This window comes from Oncorhynchus gorbuscha, linkage group LG23 (genome assembly GCF_021184085.1).
Source record: "Oncorhynchus gorbuscha isolate QuinsamMale2020 ecotype Even-year linkage group LG23, OgorEven_v1.0, whole genome shotgun sequence".
Taxonomy (NCBI): Eukaryota; Metazoa; Chordata; class Actinopteri; order Salmoniformes; family Salmonidae; genus Oncorhynchus; species Oncorhynchus gorbuscha.
In genome coordinates this window covers 61,066,136-61,091,741 of record NC_060195.1, presented here as the reverse complement: position 1 = coordinate 61,091,741, position 25,606 = coordinate 61,066,136, and the positions used below count along the sequence as shown (strand labels likewise).

The following is a 25,606-nucleotide window of genomic DNA, read 5'->3' as shown; positions in this document are numbered from 1 at the left end:
CAATACACTAAAGACTACAGATTCAGTTTATGTTCAAATGTGTCTTAATTGATGGGTGCTCAGGTGTGTGTTGAACCAGGGTGTATGTGCTGTGTTGTATTTTGAAGTGGATGGGGATGCTTGACCATCCTACCGATCCTCGACTTCGGTGATGTCATCTATAAAATAGCCTCCAACACTCTACTTAACAAACTGGATGCAGTCTACCACAGTGCCATCTGTTTTGTCACCAAAGCCCCATACACTACCCACCATTGCGACCTGTACGCTCTCGTTGGTTGGCCCTCACTTCAAACTCGTCGCCAAACCCACTGGCTACAGGTTATCTACAAGTCTCTGCTAGGTAAAGCCCCGCTTTATCTCAGCTCACTGGTCACCATAGCAGCACCCACTCGTAGCATGCGCTCCAGCAGGTATATCTCACTGGTCACCCCCAAAGCAAATTCCTCCTTTGGTCGTCTTTCCTTCCAGTTCTCTGCTGCCCATGACTGGATCGAATTGCAAAAATCTCTGAAGCTGGAGACACATGTCCCTCACTAGCTTTAAGCACCAACTGTCACCAACGGTGTTGCAATTACATTTGGGCCATTTTCCCAACACTTCCTGCTCTTTAATTTCAACCATAGATTCCCAGATATTTGAGGTTCTTTAAAAACAAACAGGAAGCCGATATCCCATAAAAATGACGGACATATTGCTTGGCCATAGAAGTCTCACCAAACCCCAAAGCTAACCAATCAATTTTGAGAAGAACGGCGGGACTTCCTGTTACGTTCTTGTTAGCGCCCCCCCTTTTTGTGTTTCCCTCACTGTCAATCAAAATAGAAAAAAATCGACCCGAATTCACCGATCAACACAAGCCCGCCTTTGATAAAAGATAATAATGTTCGGAGTTTAGTTGATCAGATAATCTTTCGATTATTACAATTCACGATATGACTGGTACATAACATTTAACCCATCGAAGCATACAACCAACCGGTGAGTTTGTACGTTACAACCGATAGCAGGCTAGCTACGGCTTTTAATCTTTTGCAAGAGACCTATGCTAGGTAGTTAGCTAGTTAACAAAAGTAAACATTCAATCTGTGTCGAAATCCGCCTTGAAACATTGTCGCAAAGTTAGGGTTTGCAGTTTATTCTTCATCGACTGAAGTTTGTTGTCTCTTTGCAGCATTTTAGGAGCGGCGAGCTGTGAGAAATTTAGTGTTTTGCTCAATTTTCCTATCTCTCCATGCTAGCGCCAGAGCAACGTTTGAAACAAGAGGAAATGGCTACCGCGGACGTGGAAGGCAGTCAAAGCGAATTCCTACAGCACGGCGGAGCCTCGGAAAACCAGGTACCCCAACATTTTCTATCTCGTATTTCGACTCCTCCGAGCTACTACTGTGTGGTGTTTTTAGCTAGCTAGAAGTTCACACGTTTTAAATGTTGCAGGGGGTGTAAAGCTAGTATACTTCCGCCGCTGTGTTCCCCGCTATAACGGCCACCCACTTTACCCCTCTAGAACCCGCCCATAATGGGTAGGACACAGCCCGTCACTTGGTCAGGTCGCTGATATTTAGCTCGTCTACCTGGGGCTAAAGGGGTACAGTGGGGAAAGGAGGGGTGAGTGGGGAAACCGAACAGAGAACGTGGGAATCTGTGCACCTGACTACAAAATATCTCCCCCACGCCCATGTTGTAGCGATTACGTATTTTGTCTAGCCACTCTAGCTCTATTCGTTGGATGAAGGAAGGGACTCTTAGATGTTTTTTTGTCTAGTTGTGGTGACTAGCTCTCGAAAACTATTCTCCCTATGTAGACTGTCCAGCTGTTACTTTCGCCCACATTTGGCCCCATGTGAATTACAATTCTGAAGCTGTGTTATAACATTTAGAAACGCCAATCATTGCGTTCAAAGTGGTTTTTAAAACATATGCTAATATCCGCCTTATCTTTCATATCAGCGGGAAATTGTATTTCAAATAAAAAATATACTAACTGTAGCAGTTTTGCACAGATCGACAAGCTGTGTGTCTCCAGTTGATGAACTACACTTCATCTCCAGTCTTGCATACACACGTGTTTGTGGCCGCCTACGTCTCTTCTGTCTTTGTAAATAAGCGATGTAACATGGAGATATGGCCGTGTGGGAACACAAATCCTATAAAAGTTGTGTAGTAATTTAACCATTTGTTTAAAAACATTTTTAAAGTATTCCTGATATGAAAAAACGTACAGCAAGCGATGCGTGTTAATGTTTAGACTATCGTCGGGGCTCTTACCAAAACTCTCCTGTCAGAATATAATGTAATACTGAATTGGGTAGATGCGTTACATGCTTGAGGAAGTTTGGATCCTTTCTTATCAAACCACTTAGCTACGCCATAGCCTCTATAGCGGATTCAGAAATATTTAGGTTCATGGTTGATTTCTCATTTTTGCCAAAGGGAAATGTCTTGATACTACTGTATTATTACTAGTCCAATGTTGCAGATACCTATGATATAGGATTGGATATCTATTTTTACAATATCCACAATAATTGTCTTGTCTGCTGACACTGTATTGTGATATCAACCCATACTGCGTGTCATTTTGCCCTCTTCACAGCGTGGAGCCTGCACTCTGGTATCTGTCTCTGTACCTCTCGCTCTCGTCTCAGATAGTACAGAAATGTCATTTCCAAATCAATATTTTTGCTTCATATTCTTTGTGAACTACAATGCAACAGCGTAAGACTTATGGCCAATGCCGTCTGTAACTAGACAAACTTTTTTGCATTCCGCAACAGTGAATCTGAGTAACAACTTACGAATGTGTGTCTTCTCTCTGTCAGACCACAGACATGACCGCCATCCAGCTAACCGGTTCAGACCGTTGGGAGTTGTTAACCCCGGTCTCGACCGGGAAGGATGCGCAGCAGGGAGTCGTCCACATTCCTAATTCTGGCATGATGACCTCTAACGGCCAGTATGTTCTCCCTATCGGGAACATGGACAGTCAGCCCATCTACGTCACAGCATCTGGCAACGACGGATCAGCCAACGGAGTGTCCAGCATACAATACCAGGTAATGTACTGTACACACACATGCATATACACTACAGGGCCAAAAGTATGTGGACATGCCTTCAAATTAGTGAATTCAGCTATTTCAGCCACACCCGTCGCTGACAGGTGTATAAAATCGAGCACACCGCCATGCTATCTCCATAGACAAACATTGGCCCGTGCTCAAGAGCTCAGTGACTTTTAACGTGGCACCGTCATAGGATGCCATCTTTCCAACAAGTCAGTTTGTCAAATTTCTGCCCTGCTAGAGTTGTCCCAGTCAACTGTAAAAGTCGTCTGTCCTCGGTTGCAACACTCACTACCGAGTTCCTAACTACCTTTGGAAGCAACGTCGGCACAAGATCTGTTCGTCGGGAGCATCATGAAATGGGTTTCCATGTCCGAGCAGCCGCACACATGCCTAAGATCACCATGCGCAATGCCAAGCGTCTGCTGGAGTGGTGTAAAGCTCGCCGCTTTTGGACCTTGGAGCAATGGAAATGGGTTCTCTGGAGTGATGAATCACGCTTCACCATCTGGTAGTCCGACGGACTAATCAGGGTTTGACTGATGCCAGGAGAGTGTTACCTGCCAAAATACATAGTGCCAACTGTAAAGTTTGGAGGAAGAATAATGGTCTGGGGCTGTTTTTCATGGTTCGGACTAGGCCCCTTAGTTCCAGGGAAGGGAAATCAACGCTGCAGCATATGATGACATTCTAGACAATTCTGTGCTTCCAGCTTTGTGGCAAGTTTGGGGAAGGCCCTTTCCCAAGCATGACAAAGCCCCTGTGCACAAAGCGAGGTCCATACAGAAATGGTTTGACGAGATTGGTGTGGAAGAACTTGACTGGTCTGCACAGAGCCCTGACCTCAACCCCCCCCCCCCCCACTCCAGAAGAGTGGAGGCTGTTGTAGCAGAAAGGGGGAACCCACTCCATATTAATGCCCATTATTTTGGAATGAGATGTTTGACAAGCAGATGTCCACATACCTTTGGCCATGTAGTGTGTGTATACACATACATACACACACTTGCACACACGCACCTCTGTTAGCAGAATGTCCAGTACCAGGTCGATTATCATGTCAGCCCTTACACACAATATTCTCTACACACAAATGCCAAACTCTCTCTTCCATGTCATCCCTCAGATCCACAACTCAGATGGAACTCTGGCAGGCTTCTCTGCGCAGGGATTGGACGATGGCTCGGGCCAAATCCAGCTCATCCAGGACGGTAGCCACGGCAATATCGGAATCAGCATCGCCACGACGGCAACCTCTGACCTCCTAACGCAGGCCGGGCATATGCAGCAGATTCAGGGCGTGTCATTGGCCGGGGGCACGACCTATAGCGGTGCGGTTCCCATGGGGCTGTCGGGGGGTAACATAACTTTCCTCCCTATCAACAGCATAGACCTCGAATCACTAGGGCTTGCCGGCGCTCAGACGGTTCCCATAGCAACGACGACCGACGGTCAGCTGATCATGGGCTCCCAAGCGCTGGAGGGGCAGGAAGGTGCAGCCAAACAGCTAGCGAACCTAGTTAGTGAAGCTAACGGTAACACAGACCTCTATGTGCCAACAACCTCATCATCCCAGCTGCCTGAGACCATCGACGGGACGGGGGTTCTGACCCAAGCTACTGCCGTGTCTGCCGGGGTTTCAGACCCATCCTCAGAGAACTACAACTCACACAACCACCTGCAGCAAATACAGGTCAGTCATATGACATAGAATTCCCTAGGCATTATTCCCAGCGCCCTACACCACATATAACAGTCATATTACAGTGAGCCATCATACAGGAAAAAAGTTACTAGTCTTGTTTAACTTGTTTTCAGCAGGTCATATCATATTACTATGTACGTTGCTGTAGGTCCTCTTCGGGACACTGTTCTAAGAGCATGGCTGAAAAAAAATACCATGACTGAATTAAGTCTGTTTCATCCAGGTGTCCACCTCGCATGCCTCGTCCCTCTCCCAGCCCATCCTACAGCTGTCGGGGGACAACCGGGGGGCCCAGGGACAGGATCTATCCCAGTCTGGGCAGACGCTCCAGAGTGTCCAGCTCGTCAACCCTGGAACCTTCCTCATCCAGGCCCAGACAGTCACTGCTTCGGGACAGATACAGTGGCAGACCTTCCAGGTAGGTTGTGTGGGTGTGTGTTTATCTGTTTCACTACCGTACGTAGGTGTGTGGGATCATGCATGTGTGTAACTCTTTCTAACGCACTCCCTCTCAGGTCCAAGGAGTCCAGTCTCTGCAGGGCCTCCAGCTCCCCCAGGCCCAGGGGGGCCAGCAGCTGACTCTGGCCCCAGTCCAGGGCCTCTCTATGGGTCAGGGAGGATCCATCACCCTGCCTAACCTCCAGACTGTTACAGTCAACTCTATAGGCCAGCCAGGGATACAATACACACAGGGAGAGGAGGCCGGCAGTCCTGCAGGTAGGAACATGCATATGTATACACACACATACATACAAACTCTCCATCTTTCTATTTCTTTCTTACTTTGTCACACACACACACACACACACACACACACACACACACACACACACACACACACACACACACAAACTATCTCTCCCCACAGACATCCAGATAAAGGAGGAGCCAGACTCTGAAGAGTGGCAGCTGAGTGGTGACTCCACCCTCAACCCCAGTGACATCAACAACCTGCGTGTCCAGATGGATGACGAAGACATGGACATGTCCACCGGGGAGGGCAAGAGGTTGAGGAGAGTCGCCTGCACCTGTCCCAACTGTAAAGAGGCTGGAGGGAGGTGGGTTGGAAAGACACACACACACAACATATTAACACAAATATATATATAAAAAGGCTGGATCCTAGCATTTAGCTCAGTGGGTTAATGTGGTCAAACCGCATTCCATACTCAGTAGGGTCCGTTTCTACCAAGACAATTGAAATTCAAATGACTGCAAGAAGTTGACTTTGTGTGTTGACCCCAACCCTCTCTCTTGTCACCCCTTCCTCCCAGAGGGTCGAGTCTTGGTAAGAAGAAGCAGCATATCTGTCACATCGTGGGCTGTGGGAAGGTGTATGGTAAGACTTCTCACCTCAGGGCTCACCTCAGATGGCACAGCGGAGAACGGCCCTTCGTCTGCAACTGGATGTTCTGTGGCAAGCGGTTTACCAGGAGTGACGAGCTACAGAGACACAGACGGACACACACGGGTAGGAATACACACAAACACCATCTTCACTACATAACACCAGCTTAACGCTCACCACTACCTCTTTTTCTCCCTTTCATTTCTCTGTCCAGGAGAGAAGAAGTTTGTGTGCGCACAGTGTTCAAAGAGATTCATGCGTAGCGACCATCTGGCCAAACATATAAAGACTCACCAGAATAAAAAAGGTGTGGCTTCCTCCTCATTGTCTCCGCCCCCCAGTGACACCATCATCACCGCAGACGGAAGCACCCTCATCCTTCAATCAGCTGCTGGTGCCCATGACCTCCTAGGCAATCAGGAGATCCCACTGCAACTGGTCACCGTGGCGCCCGGTGAGGTCATGGAATGAGGGCGTGGCTTATAGACTGGCCAATAAACAGGGACCGCGTGGGCTTTTCTCTCCCATTTTTTTTTATATATGAATATATATATACGTAAATATATATGACAAATATATATATATATATTTTAAGTAAGAGTTATCATGACTTTATGTTTTTTATTTGCAGTCTTTTTATAGGCAGGCAAACAAATGACATTCAATGTTGTCTCTATGTACACACAAACAAAGATGCACACACACTCTCGCAAACATGAATACTCACTACGAAATGCCTTATTTTGTATCATACTGTTGTATAAAATGCTGGAGATGCATGTGTTTTTTAAGCTTTTGCAGATCATGTAATTGTGTTAGGATGCAAGGAATAGGAAAGGTGTAGTAGCCCTCTAGAGCAATTGATTGATTAATTGACTATATTGAATCATCAATCGCTTTCTCTAGAGTGGGTGTTTGTGTATTGAGAGACTACATGTGGCTTCATTAACTCTTCACCTGAAACGACAAGCATAACACCCTTTTAAGACCTTGTGAACGCTGTCATAGCCATGATATAACACTTTCTTTCTTTAAATTATAAAACCCTGACGGAGTTTATAACAACCAATATCTGCATAATGTTAGACCTTTAATGTAGTGGTAGAGTTGGGCTTGCACATTGATTCTCCAACACATACCTTTTATTTGTTAACAATGTTCTGATCAATTAATGTTTGGATTGATTGAAACTTTGCTAACCAATAAAGTTATGTCTGTGTGGACACTTTTATTTTATATTTATATTTTATTTCCATGTAGATTTTTTTTTTCTGCCTTGTACCCCATGAAAGTGATGTGACCTCATGCTATTAAAGCTTGTGACATGCCCTGTAGTTTCAGGTGAAGCGTTATTAGTGGTTGGATTGATTTGGTTATAAGTTGGCCTTACATACTGATCTAGGGTCAGTTTAGCGTTTACCCCCCTTAATGTTTGAGGTTAGGATTTGGAGAGGGTAAGCTGATCCTAGATCTGCCTGAAGGAAACTTTGACCCACAGCAGAATGTTTGAGTCGTCAGTCTAGCCAACACGAGCACACTTGCAGTGCTTGCTCAAATCAAATGCGTCTTCAGTTGACTTGTTTTTTAACTGTTGTTTTTTTCACATTTGTGTTGTATAGTCACATTTTATATTCTGTTTCTATGACTAGCTTAGTCTGGGACTTGTCAGAAGGAAGCGTCTCATATCGGTTTTTACCCATGGAATTCAAATGAGTTAAAGGACACAGGTCTGAAAATCAACTCGATTTCTCAATCACCCACCCAAAATGGTGGCAACATTTTGAACTTGCCATTTTTGCATTTCTGGAACAGCTGAGGTTCACTGACCAGTATATTTAACATTTCAAATGGTACATCAAATATGGCTGCCGGAGCACGCACCCACTGCAAGACATTTAGTGGAGTCCAATTTTCTACCCTTCTCCCGAAGTGTGTACTCGTTCACTCACCCTCATGGATTTAAATGGAACTTATTGGGAGTGGATTAGGGTGGAAACTTCCTCCAGACATTTTTCTACCAATCCAATGCACACATCTGGGTGAAGCGTAGAATCTGAATCGCAATATTCAATTCTATTAATTCGAATTCTATAATGTTCCCACTCTCTTGCTAGTTGCTACTCATTGTAAAGGAAACAATCATGCCATTATTTCTAAATGTTATTGTAATCTTTCCTTGTATGTGCATGTCTTAGCGTCCACTTACCTGTATATTATCTTCTATTCACATTGTTTATAGAAGCCATTTTCTTTAGATAAATAATTTTGTTGTATCAAAATCTTATTATTATTATTTTTTAAAGAAAGTGTCAAATTTGAATTGTTACTTTTTGTAAAACCTTTTTCAAATGGATCATAATTAAAGTCTGAATCCTTCCAATGACAGACTGTGCGTGCGTGCCTGTTTGTGTCATACTAGTTATTGTATGATAACAGCAAAGATCTTTCATCTCTGGTTACAGCAATCTTTGGTTGCAGTACTTCTGAAAACAATAGGTGGCAGCAAAGCCATGTGTGGCAGGATTACGTCAATTGACATCCACGAAGAAGAACGGTTTGTTTTTAACAATGGTTTTTACGAAGAAGAAACTGCAGGTTTGTTGTAATAATTATGTTCTTGTGTCTTTAGCTGTTCGTTGCATTATGTTATTGATAGGAAATTTAAGAGGCAAAGACAGTAAATTTAGAAAACTGAAACATCTGACTCACTTCATTGCAATAGTAAGAGTTAGTAAGTATCCTAGCCATGTATATGACTAAACCACCTTATTTTTATAACTAACCCAAGATAGACCAGAGCCTGTCGTTTTCAATGGTAGCAAATTAATCACAGTGGACAGAACAAGCATGAAGGGGGGCAGAGCCAAGCACGAGCTAGTGTGCTAAATGTTGTCGCATATATTTGCATATTTCAGTTAGAGAACACCTACTCTGAAGTGCGCGTGTGCAATAACTCAATTTGCCTTTGTTCTAAACAGGCAAAGGGCAAAGTCTACAAAAACTCCACTCTGTTAGAGATCATAGTTTTTGAAACAAAACAGTATGGAGATCAATTACATAATTAGCAGAATCTCGGTCAAAATCTCATATGATTAGTTTCTCCAAACTGCTCTCTGTAATTCTAATGTATTTCTTTATTTTTGGTTGAATTTATTTATGATGGAAGCCTAGATGTTTTTATTGTGGTCGTGGATATATTTCAACGCCATGTCCAGACGATAATAGGCTACACTGATAACTCGTGCTCGGTTGCCAGATGTAGGCCTATAGGTGTCCCTATAGTGTGTTATGTAGCACTATACAAGATCTCTCCAATAATGGTATCTTTCCACGCGGCAGGATATATTCCGTAGCTGCCGCCGCTCCACTTCCACCTCGTCCTTTTATCGGCTCAATCCAGAGCGGATTCGCATTTTAAAATCTGAGTGTATGCACGCAGTCCCGCAGCTTTCCAATAGTTTGAAGCAGCTAACTAGCCTCTTCAACAGGGTGCTCTGCTGTCACCCCATTCGGTTTGGTTTGTGCCATCTCGTTTGGGGTTCTTCCTTGTTTTAATAACTAATTTCGCCTTTGCACTCCTAAACAACGCGATTTGTAGAAACTTTTGCAAAGGGTAAAGTGTTCAAATCTTAGTCCACTCTGTTCATAACATATTCTAGTTTGGGGGGACAGAAAACTGTATTGAGATCAAATGTTTAATCGATGAGAAATTTTGCAGAATGTTTTCCAACATCCATGTTCTCCCACTGCACACCAGTGAGCTTCCTCTCACTACCATATCAAGCGGATGCTAAACATTTATACATGCACATCCAATGAAATTGAAATCTCATTGTTATGTGGTTTCATCTCACAGGGCGCAGCCATCTTGCCTAAACTCTTGTGTGTTCAACGGTGAAAGAGCTATGCAAAGTAACTAATTTAACGAGAGGTGACCATGCATGATGACAAAGCACACTACCTTAACCTGCAGACTTGAACGCAAACGCTTATAACGAGATAAGCTATAAACATGGCGTGAGTTACATTCGACCCACACGTATAAAGCAAGAAATAAGCTATACACGTGTGTGAGGTAGAATGCCCTTCACCGTCAGGCAGTTAACACCCGTTGGCTTAATAATACCGAGCAAAAATATAAACGCAACATGTACAGTGTTGTTCCCATGTGTCATGTGCTGAAATAAAATATCCCAAGAATTTTCTATATGCACAAAAAGCTTATTTCTCTCAAATGTTGTGTCCCTGTTAGTGAACATTTCTTCTGGGATATTTTATATCAGCTCATAAAACATGGGACCAACACTACATGTTGTGTTTATATTTTTGTCCAATGCAGTTTCCCGTGTAAACACATCTCAGCTCAATTACACTGAGGGGTTCAGTTTGTAGCTGTGTTTACTATAGTTCTGTTGCACTACTTTACAGTACATAAGTAACTATTCCTTAATAGTGGCGAGAATCTGTCTCCTCACCACGCGCTCTCACCACTGGTGTCCCCCAGGGCTCTGTTCTAGGCCCTCTCTTATTCTCGCTATACACCAAGTCACTTGGCTCTGTCATAACCTCACATGGTCTCTCCTATCATTGCTATGCAGACGACACACAATTAATCTTCTCCTTTCCCCCTTCTGATGACCTTCTGATGACCAGGTGGCGAATCGCATCTCTGCATGTCTGGCAGACATATCAGTGTGGATGACGGATCACCACCTCAAGCTGAACCTCGGCAAGACGGAGCTGCTCTTCCTCCCGGGGAAGGACTGCCCGTTCCATGATCTCGCCATCACGGTTGACAACTCCATTGTGTCCTCCTCCCAGAGCGCTAAGAACCTTGGCGTGATCCTGGACAACACCCTGTCGTTCTCAACTAACATCAAGGCGGTGGCCCGTTCCTGTAGGTTCATGCTCTACAACATCCGCAGAGTACGACCCTGCCTCACACAGGAAGCGGCGCAGGTCCTAATCCAGGCACTTGTCATCTCCCGTCTGGATTACTGCAACTCGCTGTTGGCTGGGCTCCCTGCCTGTGCCATTAAACCCCTACAACTCATCCAGAACGTCGCAGCCCGTCTGGTGTTCAACCTTCCCAAGTTCTCTCACACGTCACCCCGCTCCTCCGCTCTCTCCACTGGCTTCCAGTTGAAGCTCGCATCCGCTACAAGACCATGGTGCTTGCCTACGGAGCTGTGAGGGGAACGGCACCTCAGTACCTCCAGGCTCTGATCAGGCCCTACACCCAAACAAGGGCACTGCGTTCATCCACCTCTGGCCTGCTCGCCTCCCTACCACTGAGGAAGTACAGTTCCCGCTCAGCCCAGTCAAAACTGTTCGCTGCTCTGGCCCCCCAATGGTGGAACAAACTCCCTCACGACGCCAGGACAGCGGAGTCAATCACCAACTTCCGGAGACACCTGAAACCCCACCTCTTTAAGGAATACCTAGGATAGGATAAAGTAATCCTTCTCACCCCCCCCTTTAAGATTTAGATGCACTATTGTAAAGTGACTGTTCCACTAGATGTCATAAGGTGAATGCACCAATTTGTAAGTCGCTCTGGATAAGAGCGTCTGCTAAATGACTTAAATGTAAATGTAAATGTTCATTTGAAACTGACAGCTCTATTACACTACTGTGTAGCTGTGTTTACTATAGTTTTTATGTTGCACTACTTACAGTAGGCTACATACAGTAACTATCCTAGTTTCCCTTGGAAACTCACTTTTCAACTATTACACTACAGTCTTGCACGGTGTGTAGCTGAGGTTACTCATTTTCTGTTGTAGTTACAGTTAAGACAGTAACTATCCTAGTCTCCCCTTGAAACTCACATTACAGCTATATTACACTGCTGTTTTTCACACAGTGCATAGCTGGGTTGGTGCATGATAGTTTCTATTACTCTACTTTACAGTACATACAGTAACTATCCTAGCTAGTTTCACTTGGAAACTCCCAACACAATTGCACTGAGGGTTTCAGTATATACAGTGGGGCAAAAAAGTATTTAGTCAGTCACCAATTGTGCAAGTTCTCCCACTTAAAAAGATGAGAGAGGCCTGTAACTTTCATCATAGGTACACTTCAACTATGACAGACTAAATGTTTTTAAAAATCCAGAAAATCACATTGTAGGATTTTTAATGAATTTATTTGCAAATGATGGTGGAAAATAAGTATTTGGTCACCTACAAACAAGCAAGATTTCTGGCTCTCACATACCTGTAACTTCTTCTTTAAGAGGCTCCTCTGTCCTCCACTTGTTACCTGTATTAATGGCACCTGTTTGAACTTGTTATCTGTATAAAAGACACCTGTCCACAACCTCAAACAGTCACACTCCAAACTCCACTATGGCCAAGACAAAAGAGCTGTCAAAGGACACCAGAAACAAAATTGTAGACCTGCACCAGGCTGGGAAGACTGAATCTGCAATAGGTAAGCAGCTTGGTTAGAAGAAATCAACTGTGGGAGCAATTATTAGGAAATGGAAGACATACAAGACCACTGATAATCTCCCTCGATCTGGGGCTCCACGCAAGATCTCACCCCGTGGGGTCAAAATGATCACAAGAACGGTGAGCAAAAATCCCAGAACCACACGGGGGGACATAGTGAATGACCTGCAGAGAGCTGGGACCAAAGTAACAAAGCCTACCATCAGCAAGGGCATTGAAGAAGAAACGTGGCTGGGTCTTTCAGCATGACAATGATCCCAAACACACCGCCCGGGCAACGAAGGAGTGGCTTCGTAAGAAGCATTTCAAGGTCCTGGAGTCCTGGAGTGGCCTAGCCAGTCTCCAGATCGCAACCCCATAAAACATCACTGCTCTAGAGGAGATCTGCATGGAAGAATGGGCCAAAATACCAGCAACAGTGTATGAAAACATTGTGAAGACTTACAGAAAACATTTGACCTCTGTCCTTGCCAACAAAGGGTATATAACAAAGTATTGAGATAAACTTTTGTTATTGACCAAATACTTATTTTCCACCATAATTTGCAAATAAATTCATTAAAAATCCTACAATGTGATTTTCTGGATTTTTTTTCTCTCATTTTGTCTGTCATAGTTGAAGTGTACCTATGATGAACATTACAAGCCTCTCTCATCTTTTTAAGTGGGAGAACTTGCATAATTGGTGGCTGACTAAATACTTTTTTGCCCCACTGTAACTTTGTCCTTTCTGGGATGGGAATTTTGGAGACAGCGCTGTCCTGAAAGCACATTTAGAAACCACTACAGCCTGGGGGTGACTAGTTCCATGATGCCAGAACTGCAGCAGAATACCGTTTGCATCGGAGCCACAGCCATTCCCCATGCAACAGGGTACGTACATACACACACACACTAAATGTTATGAGTGTCGTTGATGTGATGATGTGTGTGTTCCAGGGTGCGGAGAACAGAATGGAATCAGACAGAGGAAGGAGAAGAGACGTTTCCTCCACCACTGAACCATCAAACACAGACAAGACTCCAACTCCTGAGACCTCCAGTTCACAACCCCCTCAGCCAGACACAGACCAGACTCCAACGCCTGAGACCTCCAGTTCACAACCCCCTCAGCCAGATACAGACCAGACTCCAACGCCTGAGACCTCCAGTTCACAACCCCCTCAGCCAGACACAGACCAGACTCCAACCCCTGAGACCTCCAGTCCACAACCCCCTCAGCCAGACACAGACCAGACTCCAACCCCTGAGACCTCCAGTCCACAACCCCCTCAGCCAGACACAGACCAGACTCCCAACGCCTGAGACCTCCAGTTCACAACCCCCTCAGCCAGACCCCAACCTCTGGCCCTGAGACCTCCAGTCCACAACCCCCTCAGCCAGACACAGACCCCACCCCCGGGACCTCCTCTGACCAACCGAAGCCATGAGTGTCTTTTAAACAACATAAAAGCTTGCCAGTATAATGCAAAAATGAGCTATATGAGGTCAGAATTACCCAAATGTTCCTAACCTCTCATGAAATGTATAAAAGCCACATTCTGTTTTAATTCTGTAAAAACCCTGAAAGCCAAAAGTCGAAACATGTTGGTTCCATTGTCCTCATGCACCTCCGTTGATAAGAGAGGTAGCGGAAGATATCCCTTCCCTAATCCCTTATGTGTCCATTCAGCAGAAACATCCCTAAGACAGTACCAGTCAAAAGTTTGGACACACCTACCCATTCAAGGGATTTTCTTTATTTTAACTATTTTTTACATTGTAAAATATATATAAAAAACTATGAAATAACACAAATAGAATCATGTTGTAACCAAAAAAAATCTTAAACAAATCTAAATATATTTTAGATTTTAGATTATTGAAAGTTGCCAGCCTTTGCCTTGATGACAGCTTTGCACACTCTTAGCATTCTCTCAACCAGCTTCATAAGGAATGTTTTTCCAACTGTCTTGCGGAAGTTCCCACATATTCTGAGCACTTGTTGGCCGCTTTTCCTTCACTCTGCGGTCCAACTCTTCCCAAACCATCTCAATTGGGTTGAGGTTGGGTGATTGTGCTCTCCTCCTCATGTGCAGGGCCCAGAGTTGTTCCTGCTGATTAGTAGTGCCCAGAACCTTTCCTTGACCACATGACTTGACCAGGAAAAACGTCTGCCCATGTCTCACTGTTCCCCCATGTCTCCTCAGGACTTTGCTGGCCCATTGGAAAACATCCGCTGAAGAACCAAAGCCCCCAAAAGGAAAGACAATAAAGAAACTTGCTCAAACATCCCAAAAAAGAACAAACAATGAACCATCTCAGAAGTGCAAAACACAACAGGCAAATAAATCACACTGTAGTTACAGCCCAAGAAGAGGAGGATAATCAAAGCTGCCAAAATACAGACACAAACAAAGATTTTCCTCAAATACCAGCCACAAACAAAGAAGTCTCTCAAATGCCCCCAATAAGGGAAGCGGACATGGAGGTAACTGAAACATGGGACGCAGCGGACATTCTGACCTACCAGATTCTATGACATCCTATGGGTTCTCGCTCGCTTATTTACACACACCAGTGCACAGTACACAAAGACTTTTCTTTTGTAAAGTTATGTCGGTGAAGAATGTTTCATAAAACAAAGTTAGTTTTCAGAACCAAGAGTTGTACATAGATACTGTATGTCTACATTTGTTTTCAGTCTATTTAAAAAGTATCTCAAACAGAGGTTGTCCTCTACTGGTTAAGACCATGGTCAATTTCGGTACGTTGGTATCAGTTTTAAATGTAGTCAAACGTATTTTCTTAGTTTCACTCCCTGGTAAATGCAACGTCTTGGGACTGTTCAAAGTGCTTGCACTAAAGCTGAACATGCAGAAAACCTGAACATTTTGATTATCAGGAGTGAACTTGACATTATTACATCCTGAGCATTGCCCCTGTCGTTTAATGAAGGGTCAATAATGTTAATCCAGCTGGAAAAACTAACATTTTGTATAAAAACATTGTAAATATTTTTGTTGTTGAATTATTTATTTTGTATAGTTTATCTCTGGATCAATACGTTTAGTGCTATCCTGGATCCTTGGGACATCCCTAAAGATTATGGATATACGTCTCTCTACCCTAACAATGTCGTAGTCCACAAAGAGGCACGGTGGGCTGTCTAGCTGCCGCCTTTCTTTGGATTGGTGGAGACATCTCATTATTGTAATCTGTTTTTTATTATTTGATGAGGGTTGTTGACGTCAATCTCGAGTATTCAATGGCGGGATACACTACTAGCATTATAACATGAATATGCATAGCCATCTCCGATAAAACGTGTTTTTTCTCAAAGTTGCTGGGCTGTCACGTGGCCTACTTATATCTGTACACTCGTAACCATTCCAAACGTCTATTCGATCAAATAGACCTCAGGTAGCAAATGAACCATTCATTGACCTCCATACAAAAACTTGCATAGTGGGCGAAACAACGAAAAAACCGCCACCTGTTGGAGGGGGGCCGGTTTTCCGGCAAATTAGCTTACTCTTCCTATCTGGTTTCGACTTTCCTTTATTAAAATGTATTTATTTTTATTTGCTCATTAGGCTATTCCTTTTATTGACATGTTCAAAACAGAGCAATGAATACCATTAAAGATCCCACATTAGAACTCCGTAACATGATGCACAGTAAATAACCTGCATCATTACAGGTTACATTACATTTTTTTTATCCAACAGCAACATGTTTATGTGCAATGTGTTGACCTACGTGTTAAAAATGTATCTATGTCCTCATCTGTTTTTTGATTTTTTTACATGTCTGGTGTATTTATGTTGTCTGTTTTCTGGTTTAGACGTTCTTTAAAAAAATATATATTTTTATTATACATTTATTTTATTCATAATACAAAAATCAACTTACATTGCTACATCAAACATGTCTAGCAAACCAAACACAGGTATTAACAATACTCAAACATACAAAAACATAAACATGAAAATAAAAAATAAAATACAAAAAAGAAACAATTTAAGTGCAATTATATTCACTCTGAAAATATCTTATTATAATGATTCATGAAGATGTTATTCTTGTTGTTATTCACTAGGGTTAGTATTTTAATAAGATAATTCAATTAAATCAGAAAAAAATGTAATTTTGGTATAGAATTTTGGAATTTTTGTTTGTGTATAAAGTATTTGGCAACAAGAATAAAAAAAAATAAGGTTTCGACTTTCCCGTCTACTCACTGTAGTTGTTCAAGCGTCACATCCGCTTTTGACTTGCTCATGCGTCAGTGAATGCGGCGCTAAAGAAACGGAAGCGAGTAGCAGTGTTTCGCTTCACTTGATAACATTGTTAGTTAACTATAATAAACCAGTTAAATATATATCGTTTAAGTTTCTATCGACAAGAAATGAGCGACAACGGAAAGGATTTTGGCGAGCGGGTGCGTATAATCAACCACGATTCTTGCCCTAAAATGAGCAGACTCAACGACGCCATTTTGCCCTAGCCTAGCTAGGCGGCTAACGTTAGTTAGCACAACCATGATGTAGTTAATAGCATTGATTTGCATCGACTGTATGGATTTTGTACCGTTTATATTGTGTAATTTAATGTCCAGTTACTCTTATGTTAACATTGGTGTCTTTTCAGTGGTTTTTGCAACTTAACGCTAGCATATGTTAGCCCAATCAGGCCAAGTGATTTGCAGCTGTTTTAACGTTAGCTAATTCACATCAAGTAACGTTACATTTTGAATTAACGAGTCTACTGATACTGCTGGCGAGAAACAGTTACCAATGTACATTTACTCATCATTGCAGGTGAATGCAATATAACTAACTATAGATTAGTAGCTAATTAGCGAAGTGGTTTACGGCTAGAATGTTTAACTTCGTTCTCACTTACTGCTGCAGTCACTTAGCTAATTACAGATTGTACGCCAGATAATGTGACATAACAAAAAATGGTGGCTAAATGAAGATGGTTCACTCGTGCCGTTTACCATAAGGGGGGGGGGCAGTGCCGGTCGACTTAACTGGGTGTCTTCCATAGACATTCAATAGACGGGTTGGTTGTTTTGCGACAACTGACTCGGGCGAAATAGAGGGGGTTGGCTTAATTTTAAGGCTGGTTTACAGTTGGTCTATCGACATGCATGTAGACAGTTGTTGCAGTGACATCATGAACATCCGATTGTTGTCTGACATAAAACTTGTTGTTATGAAAAAGTATAAACGCACACATGACAGGCTTCATGACAACAAACACAAAAATGACAGGCTGCCACACAACAATATGTTTAAAAATGTAATACAGTTTATTTCAATCTGGCAAACCAGGCAAATAAAAGTAACTTTCTAAACCATGTTTTTGTTAGTTTCTAGCTAGCTGGCTAGCCAGTTCAAATAACGACTATATCATAGCTGACAATGTCTTAAATAAAGCTAATTTTTATTCGTTACTTAGGGTGTACACCCATAAAGTTCTTATTCTGTGTTTGACAAAAAATAGATGCATTCAATAGAGAATTGCATCAATAGTCCAAACTCTGTTTCTACCATATCATTCACAAGTTAGACTATTTACTCAGAATTTAGAATGATTAGCGTGAATAGAATGTCATTATGGCCATGGTCAAAAAGTGGTCGCTGCTCAATAGAACGCTGTCACTGCGCTGCCTTCAAACGTCAACTGACAAGCTAGCTAGTCTCTGCAGGTTCCTGTGTAATAACATAGGTTTTTTTCTAAAGGAAATCTACCGAATACAAAACTAAATTGGGTCTATATATTTATTAATTTACGAAGCTAAGACTGAATTTCAATATTTACCTTCCCTGAAGACAATCTGTTGCAGTTTTCATAGTTATTTCGGAGTATTTTTCGCAATAGAAACGGCCCCTCTCAATGTTGATTGACCCGGGGTTAGAGGAATACAAAGCCACTGATCTGGTGTTGAAAATGACAAGGGTATGAAGTTTACTTTGATTGGTCCAAACCGTGGAGACACCTCTAAATGTTACCTCCAACACTGGAAAATGGAAGAGATACAACCAAGAGCTGGGCAGTTTAAACTAGCAACTGCCACAATAAACTAATGTTCTTATTTAATCAACACTGTTAATTATTAAGTACTAGCATATTAATGTTCTAATATTGTAGATAACAATCTGATCAGTTGAATGTGATTCATAATGACAGAACTACATTTAGACATTACTTTAGTAGCACTTGAATTTCTGTATTTCACTTCATTCTAGAGCAGTGAGTGAACACCCTACATTATTACAGGAAAATAAACAAGACAATTATTTACAAATGAATGGCGAGAAAATTACAGAAAATGGCTTACGGTTCTGAGTGTGATGAAATAAAAGCAGGTCATTCTACCGGAGAATTTAAGAACTTGTGCACTGTCTGTCAGGTAACCATGACAATGGCAGCCGCGTGGTCAAAGTTGAACTTTATTCATCTGTCTTATATATATATATAAGACAGGTTTTTTCCACAGAAGTAGTGCACTGGGCCTTTACTAATACTGTATTAGCGGACCGCTGTAGCAAGGGAAAATTGTATATATTTTTTGGAAATATACAATATCTTCCCGCTGCTATGTCCACGGAGTATAAATTAAGTGTTGTTTTGATTAGCAACACTTGTCGTATTCAAATTGTCTAAAGACATGTTGATAGACAAAGTATAAACCAACCTATAGATTGTTGACAACATCTGAACTATATTTCGTATCCACTGTTTATTGAAAACATAAATATATTTGCACAATGAGCACTTATCTCTCATGCGTCGTTACAGTTGTTGGTTAGCTAGGGAATTTTAGCCATATTAGCGTAGGTGTGACATGAGTCAAAACAAGACATGGTAGCAATAACAACCTACGATTCCCCACATGGCAGCATCTTTTTATTGTTGCTTGCAATCTGACCAATGGCCATCCAGAATCTCAACAACACAGACTTCTGCCCTGTTGAAATGTGTGCATACAAACCGCCACCATAGATTTTTCAACTGACCTGTTCTTGGCAATACTTTTCCCACCGAATCGAGAACGAAGAAAGTATCTTAGAAATGTCAGTTGCAGGTGGTTCTACAAAAAACACGCATTCAGAAGAAAGAAAAATCCATGTTTTGTATGGAATGAGATATGCTTCCAGCATGTGTGTAGTTCTTTGTTTTGGTCGCACCATATAATGCGCTGTCATCTACTTCTACACATGGCCGTGTTGCATAGAAACTACTAGTTTATGAAAAGATTCTGGGAAATCCTAGATGTGCGGCAGCTAAGCCGGCTAGGAACCATCTTGCGCGGTACAGAACATGGATTTATTATCTTTAGAGTTTTTTCTGGTTTTTGCAGAGCTGCCGGCAATTTGAAATTTACATTTTAAAGGTACTTTCTTTGTTCTCGATTCAGTAAAAAAAAAAGTATCACCAAGAACAGGTTCGTTGAAAAACCTATGGCGGCGGTTTGTTTGAGTTTATTAAAAATGTTACAGGGACAGTGCACGTTAATCAACGTTTCAGTAAAAATGCTGGTTTTAGCCAGCCGGCTAATTTTCAACCGCAGTCCCTGGGTAGGTTATTAAAAACAATTACAATATTGACAATCTGAGCATACGCAGAGCAACAGAGGACAAGCAAGACATAGCATACAGACAGAGCAACATAGGACAAGCAAGACGTAGAATACAGGCAGAGCAACATAGGACAAGCAAGACGTAGCATACAGGCAGAGCAACATAGGACAAGCAAAGACGTAGCATACAGGCAGAGCAACATAGGACAAGCAAAGACGTAGCATACAGGCAGAGCAACATAGGACAAGCAAAGACGTAGCATACAGGCAGAGCAACATAGGACAAGCAAAGACGTAGCATACAGGCAGAGCAACATAGGACAAGCAAAGACGTAGCATACAGGCAGAGCAACATAGGACAAGCAAAGACGTAGCATACAGGCAGAGCAACATAGGACAAGCAAAGACGTAGCATACAGGCAGAGCAACATAGGACAAGCAAGACGTAGCATACAGGCAGAGCAACATAGGACAAGCAAGACGTAGCATACAGGCAGAGCAACATAGGACAAGCAAGACGTAGCATACAGGCAGAGCAACATAGGACAAGCAAGACGTAGCATACAGGCAGAGCAACATAGGACAAGCAAGACGTAGCATACAGGCAGAGCAACATAGGACAAGCAAGACGTAGCATACAGGCAGAGCAACATAGGACAAGCAAGACGTAGCATACAGGCAGAGCAACATAACAAAAAGCAGCAAGACAAAATTCATAAAAGCAACAGTGTTTCCACACCTCACAAGCTACAGACAACAGGGGGCCTTTCTCTATTGCCCAGTAATGGACAACAACAATCTTTGGTTATATCACATTATCCGGCATAACCTCTGTAGCTATTTATTAGTCAGTTACAATGTATCAAGCTCTTCCACATGGCACCACCCATGTGAGAGTACTGTCTCTTTCTAAAGTTGTTATTTAGTTGCACTGTAATGGTCCTGCAAAAGCCATTTTTGTTTTAAATCACACATAAACAAATGTTATACTGAGTGGGGCATTGAAAGAAGTAGCTAATTTACTTTAAACCCTTACTCAGATTTATTATAGCAGTTCTTCAATCTTTGTCCAAGGGCTTGATAAACCAGATGTGCTAGTACTGGGCTGGAACAAAAGCCTGCACTCCTTGTGTGACCCTCGGACTAGGATTAAAGAATACCATAATTTGATAACTTTTCTAGTCTTCATTCATCATATTATGATGTTGTGCATTTCAGAGAAATCGATATACATATTTCTTTAACATTGCTTTGATTTAATGCTTTTCAGGTGAGCCAACTTATTTAGTCTGATTTGAGTGTAAAGAGCCTGGTTTTTGCACATTTTGACCTCTGTAGCTCTTATAAAAATTTAAAAAACCAACCCTTTTTATCATCCTTGTCTGTTTTTCGTTAAGGTTGAGTTGGGAAGAAGCAAAATGGCGGAAGAAGTTTCAGATATGAAGTTTGAAGTTGTTAAAGGGCATATTTGATGAAGCTGATGGTGTTGATGCATGCTAATGTAAAATGAAGCTGGCAGAAGCGAGCGGCCACTCTGTCCATTGGTAGAGTGATGTAATGGCAGAAATCAAATGGGAGGAAGGAAGTGGGGGAAGAGGAGAGAAAAATGAAGTCAGAAATGGTGTGAAACGGAAGAAAGAAGAAAAGAGATGGTTGTTTTGAAGTTATGAAGTTAAAGAAGTGATGAAGTTATGAGAAGTGTTCGGGGGTATGGTTAATTCCCTATAGCCTGCTATGTTATTACTACAATCCTATTTCTCTCTCCCTCTCCTTCTGTTTTCCAAAGCAGTGTTTCCCATGCCATCCCTCAAGGACCCCCAGTCCTTACACCTGTTTGTTCTCTTCCACCACTGGTACACCTGATTCAACAAAATCTCAAGCTCTTTCTCAAATTGAATCAGGTGTACTAAAACAGAAATGTGCAACAGTGGGATCCCCCTGAGGGATGGCGTGAGAAACACTTCTTAAGCATGCATGCCAACTGTTCCTCCATCTCAGACACATTACCTAGTCCTCAACACGCAAGGTTAAACTCTACTACGCTGCCTAGAGTGTAAGAGAACAATCCGCTCATCATAGAACTGTGTTAAGATTAACTAGATTAACACCTACTTTAAGCCTATATGATATCCTCTGGTCGCCTGTAACAGGCAGATCTAGTTACAACAAATACCTGTCGTTAATGAAATGTTATCATTTTTTTTTCTTAAACTACTGGAGCTGAAATATAAGAGGGGCCTGTAGCAGGTTTGAGCGAGGTTCCTTCTGTACCTCCTCTCTCTCTATCCTGACCATTTCTATGTTTTGATTCTGAACTGTGTTTTATGTGTATCTGGCCCGTTCAGGACTCGCGGTCCGCTTCCAGGAGTGTGAGCCCAAGGGGTTCTGGGAAGTCTGCCAGCCGCTCCCCGGCCCATTCCCCAGCCCGCTCCAAAGATGGCTCCAGACACTCCAGGTCTAAGTCCCACTCCCGATCCCGCTCCAAGTCCAGGTAAGAACCCCAGCTCCAAGGAGGCTTTGGGTTTTGTGGTGACACTTTTAGGAGCTGCTGGGTAGCATAGTGTGTATTTTTGTCCAGGTCCACATTGTTTTTGTGTTATGGCTTTATTCCTGTTGTTTTTGTTTCCAAACACTTTTTAAATCGGGGACCATCAACTAGATTCTGCCGCGGGCTGATTTAAACATTTTTTTTGAGCGGATGGTCAGGGGGCCGGAACATAATTACAAATCATTTGTAGACTGCAAATTGACCGCAAGAAGTCCAATCAAACGATCACGTATACCTCTCTATTATGTGTGGGAATACTTTGGAACAGATTTCCAAAATTAAAATCACTTGGAGCTGATGTGCGGGTGTTTTTACAGTCTTATGTTGAATAAAAAATTAGAATAACAAACACTTTTATTTTTACTTGGGGTGGCCAAATAAAATCAGCCGCCAGTTAGAAACCCTGCTTTAAATGTTCTTAACATTTAATTTATTTTCCCCAGGTCTCGTTCCCACAGAAGCTCCCGCAGGCATTATTCCCGCTCTCGCTCCCGTTCCCACCGCCGCCGTTCCCGTAGCCGTTCCCGAAGCGGGGAATACCGCCGCCGTCGGAGCCACAGCCACTCCCCCATGTCCAACCGCCGCAGGCACATTGGCAACCGGGTACATACACACACACACACACACACCTCTGGAGATGAGACTCTCTGAGGCAAACCCCACACACAACCTCTATCCTTCTCACAATCCTCCTCTATAGGCCAACCCGGACCCGAACTGCTGCCTGGGTGTGTTTGGTCTGAGCCTGTACACCACAGAGAGAGACCTGAGAGACGTGTTCTCCAAGTACGGCCCCCTGGCTGACGTCAGCATCGTCTACGACCAGCAGTCACGACGCTCCCGCGGCTTCGCCTTCGTCTACTTCGAAGTCCGAGAGGACGCCAATGAGGTAGGAAGGCAGGGAGGGAGGGGTTATTGCAGGGGAAGAACAGAAGAATCAGAACTTTTGAGTGAGCATGGTGGGGGCCGTGAAGGGGAATACTCTTCTCTAAACCTCTGTCACTCTCTTCCATCCCCCCCCCCTCTCTGTTTCAGGCTAAGGAGAGAGCTAATGGAATGGAGTTGGATGGACGGAGGATCAGGGTCGATTTCTCCATCACCAAACGACCACACACTCCTACCCCTGGGATATATATGGGACGGCCCACATAGTGAGTGACCGTCTTTCTTAGACTCACGCATCTGGGATGGCCCACGTGATGCACACACGTTGTATATTCAGTGAATCCTCTAACCGTGTGTGTTTTCCAGTGGTGGCGGCGGCGGCAGCAGCAGCAGCGGAGGCGGTGGTGGTGGAGGAGGAAGTGGCGGCCCCAGCTCAAGCTCATCTCGCCGTAGCTCGAAGGATTACGACCGCGGCGGTGACCGTGGTTACGACAGAGGCTATGACCGTGGCTACGATCGTTATGACGACCGAGAGTGCTACAGGTCCTACAGGTGAGACACCTGGCCTGGATCTTATAGTTAGTGGTTGCTAAGCAGGACTGGGGCAGTTGGTTGGTGGATGCTTATTGTGTGTTGTCTCTCCAGACGCAGGTCTCCGTCCCCGTACTACAGCCGAGGGGCCTACCGGTCTCGCTCCCGCTCGCGGTCTTACTCCCCACGTAAGTCAACCAGACTTAGCACCGCTTAACATGGTTAACTTGACGGCTAATATACTAGTGACGCAGCGGCGGGGTCTAAATGTCTCCCTCCTGTCTCCACAGGCCACTACTGAGCAGAGGGAGAAGAGGAGCAAGATGATACTTTTTGTGGGGTTAGGGCCAAGGGTGGGGTGCATATCTGGGGAAGTTAGGGAAATGGTAAAGGATATAATTGTGAACTTGATAAACAGTCATATTTTTTGTTTATTTTAGTTACATTTATTCAGTAGGTGGATTTCTGTACATGAGCTTCTGTCAGTCTTGCCCGTTGTGTTTAGAGAAGCTGTCGATTTGTTAATCCAAGGTTCTCCCCAGGATTTTTTTAAAATGGTGGTGCTGCTGAGTACAGCGAACACCTGTAATTCCCATTTCCTGCAATCAAGAGCACATTTCGGTAGGGTTCAATTTTACATAGTGGCGCAGCCAGTCCACAAGGTGTCACAGCACCCCTCTTACATTCTTTGGGGAGAACCCTGTTTAATCCATCGGATCGGTATTTTGTATCACCAGGCTCCTTTTTACTGGGTAGATGTGTTGAAGTACAGTGATATTTAGTGCACGATAGGTTCTAGGGGAGAGGGCCCAAGGTAAATGCAGCTCTAGGATCTGATTACCGTACCCCCAATTCTAACCTTAACCTTTAGGTTGATTAAAAAATATCTCACCCTTTATCAGTGGTTAGGGGGCAACTTCTTCCTCCTGTATGTTCGGGAGAAGAGCCAAGAGCTAGAAGCTCTACCCTAGTTCAATGCTGTGTGTATGGGTGTACCATGATTTTAAGTCTGCAGTAATCCAAGCAATAATAAAACTGCATCTTTTCAAGTTTTGTCCATCAATACTTTCTTAATGTATCCTGTACTTGGTGTGTGGCAAACTGGTGAACAGTATGTGAGGCTATAGGAATTGGTAAACCTTACAACAGAGAAGGGTCTTGTTACAAACATAAAGAATTAAAAGGCTAAGATAAATGTTAAGGATGATGGTATTATATTTATGAACCATATGTCCACAGGACCCCAGCAAATGAAAAAAGGGAGGTATTGAGATCATTGATCTTATTTTTCTTATTCAACAATGACCATGTTTGCATTGCATCCCATTATTATAAAAGTGATATGACATAGGCAGGTAATCCCAACAACTGCTCCCCGGGCGCTGATGACATGAAGGCAGCCACCAGCACCTCTGATTGAGGGGTCGGGTTAAATGCTGAAGACGTTTCGGTTGAATGCATTCAGTTGTGAAACTGACTAGTTATCACCTCGA

General features: G+C 43.2%; 3 protein-coding genes across 5 annotated transcripts; all 3 read left to right on the top strand.

Moving 5' to 3' along the window:
- Positions 1-815: 815 nt before the first annotated feature.
- On the top strand, positions 816-8,503 carry LOC124011243 (transcription factor Sp3-like). The gene is made up of 9 exons (XM_046324404.1): positions 816-981; positions 1,242-1,339; positions 2,823-3,056; positions 4,192-4,758; positions 4,994-5,188; positions 5,286-5,487; positions 5,639-5,828; positions 6,045-6,241; positions 6,333-8,503. Exons 2-9 carry the CDS (start codon positions 1,271-1,273, stop codon positions 6,587-6,589), a joined length of 1,911 nt encoding a protein of 636 aa, XP_046180360.1. The 5' UTR covers positions 816-981; positions 1,242-1,270; the 3' UTR covers positions 6,590-8,503.
- A 169-nt stretch (positions 8,504-8,672) lies between these two features.
- LOC124011060 (extensin-like) lies at positions 8,673-14,384 on the top strand. Of its 2 annotated transcripts, none has more exons than XM_046324034.1 (2): positions 8,673-8,713; positions 13,516-13,889. In XM_046324034.1, exons 1-2 carry the CDS (start codon positions 8,687-8,689, stop codon positions 13,879-13,881), a joined length of 393 nt encoding a protein of 130 aa, XP_046179990.1. In that variant the 5' UTR covers positions 8,673-8,686; the 3' UTR covers positions 13,882-13,889. The 2 variants fall into 2 exon arrangements, with proteins under 2 accessions (XP_046179990.1, XP_046179989.1); XM_046324033.1 differs by lacking the exon at positions 8,673-8,713 and adding an exon at positions 13,210-13,449 and having other exon boundaries at positions 13,516-14,384.
- A 2,434-nt stretch (positions 14,385-16,818) lies between these two features.
- LOC124010855 (transformer-2 protein homolog beta-like) lies at positions 16,819-25,162 on the top strand. 2 transcript variants are annotated; one of them, XM_046323582.1, is made up of 8 exons: positions 16,819-16,999; positions 22,495-22,640; positions 23,141-23,300; positions 23,398-23,586; positions 23,733-23,848; positions 23,949-24,134; positions 24,228-24,301; positions 24,404-25,162. In XM_046323582.1, exons 1-8 carry the CDS (start codon positions 16,967-16,969, stop codon positions 24,412-24,414), a joined length of 915 nt encoding a protein of 304 aa, XP_046179538.1. In that variant the 5' UTR covers positions 16,819-16,966; the 3' UTR covers positions 24,415-25,162. The 2 variants fall into 2 exon arrangements, with proteins under 2 accessions (XP_046179538.1, XP_046179539.1); XM_046323583.1 differs by having other exon boundaries at positions 16,836-16,999; positions 21,547-22,640.
- Positions 25,163-25,606: the final 444 nt, after the last annotated feature.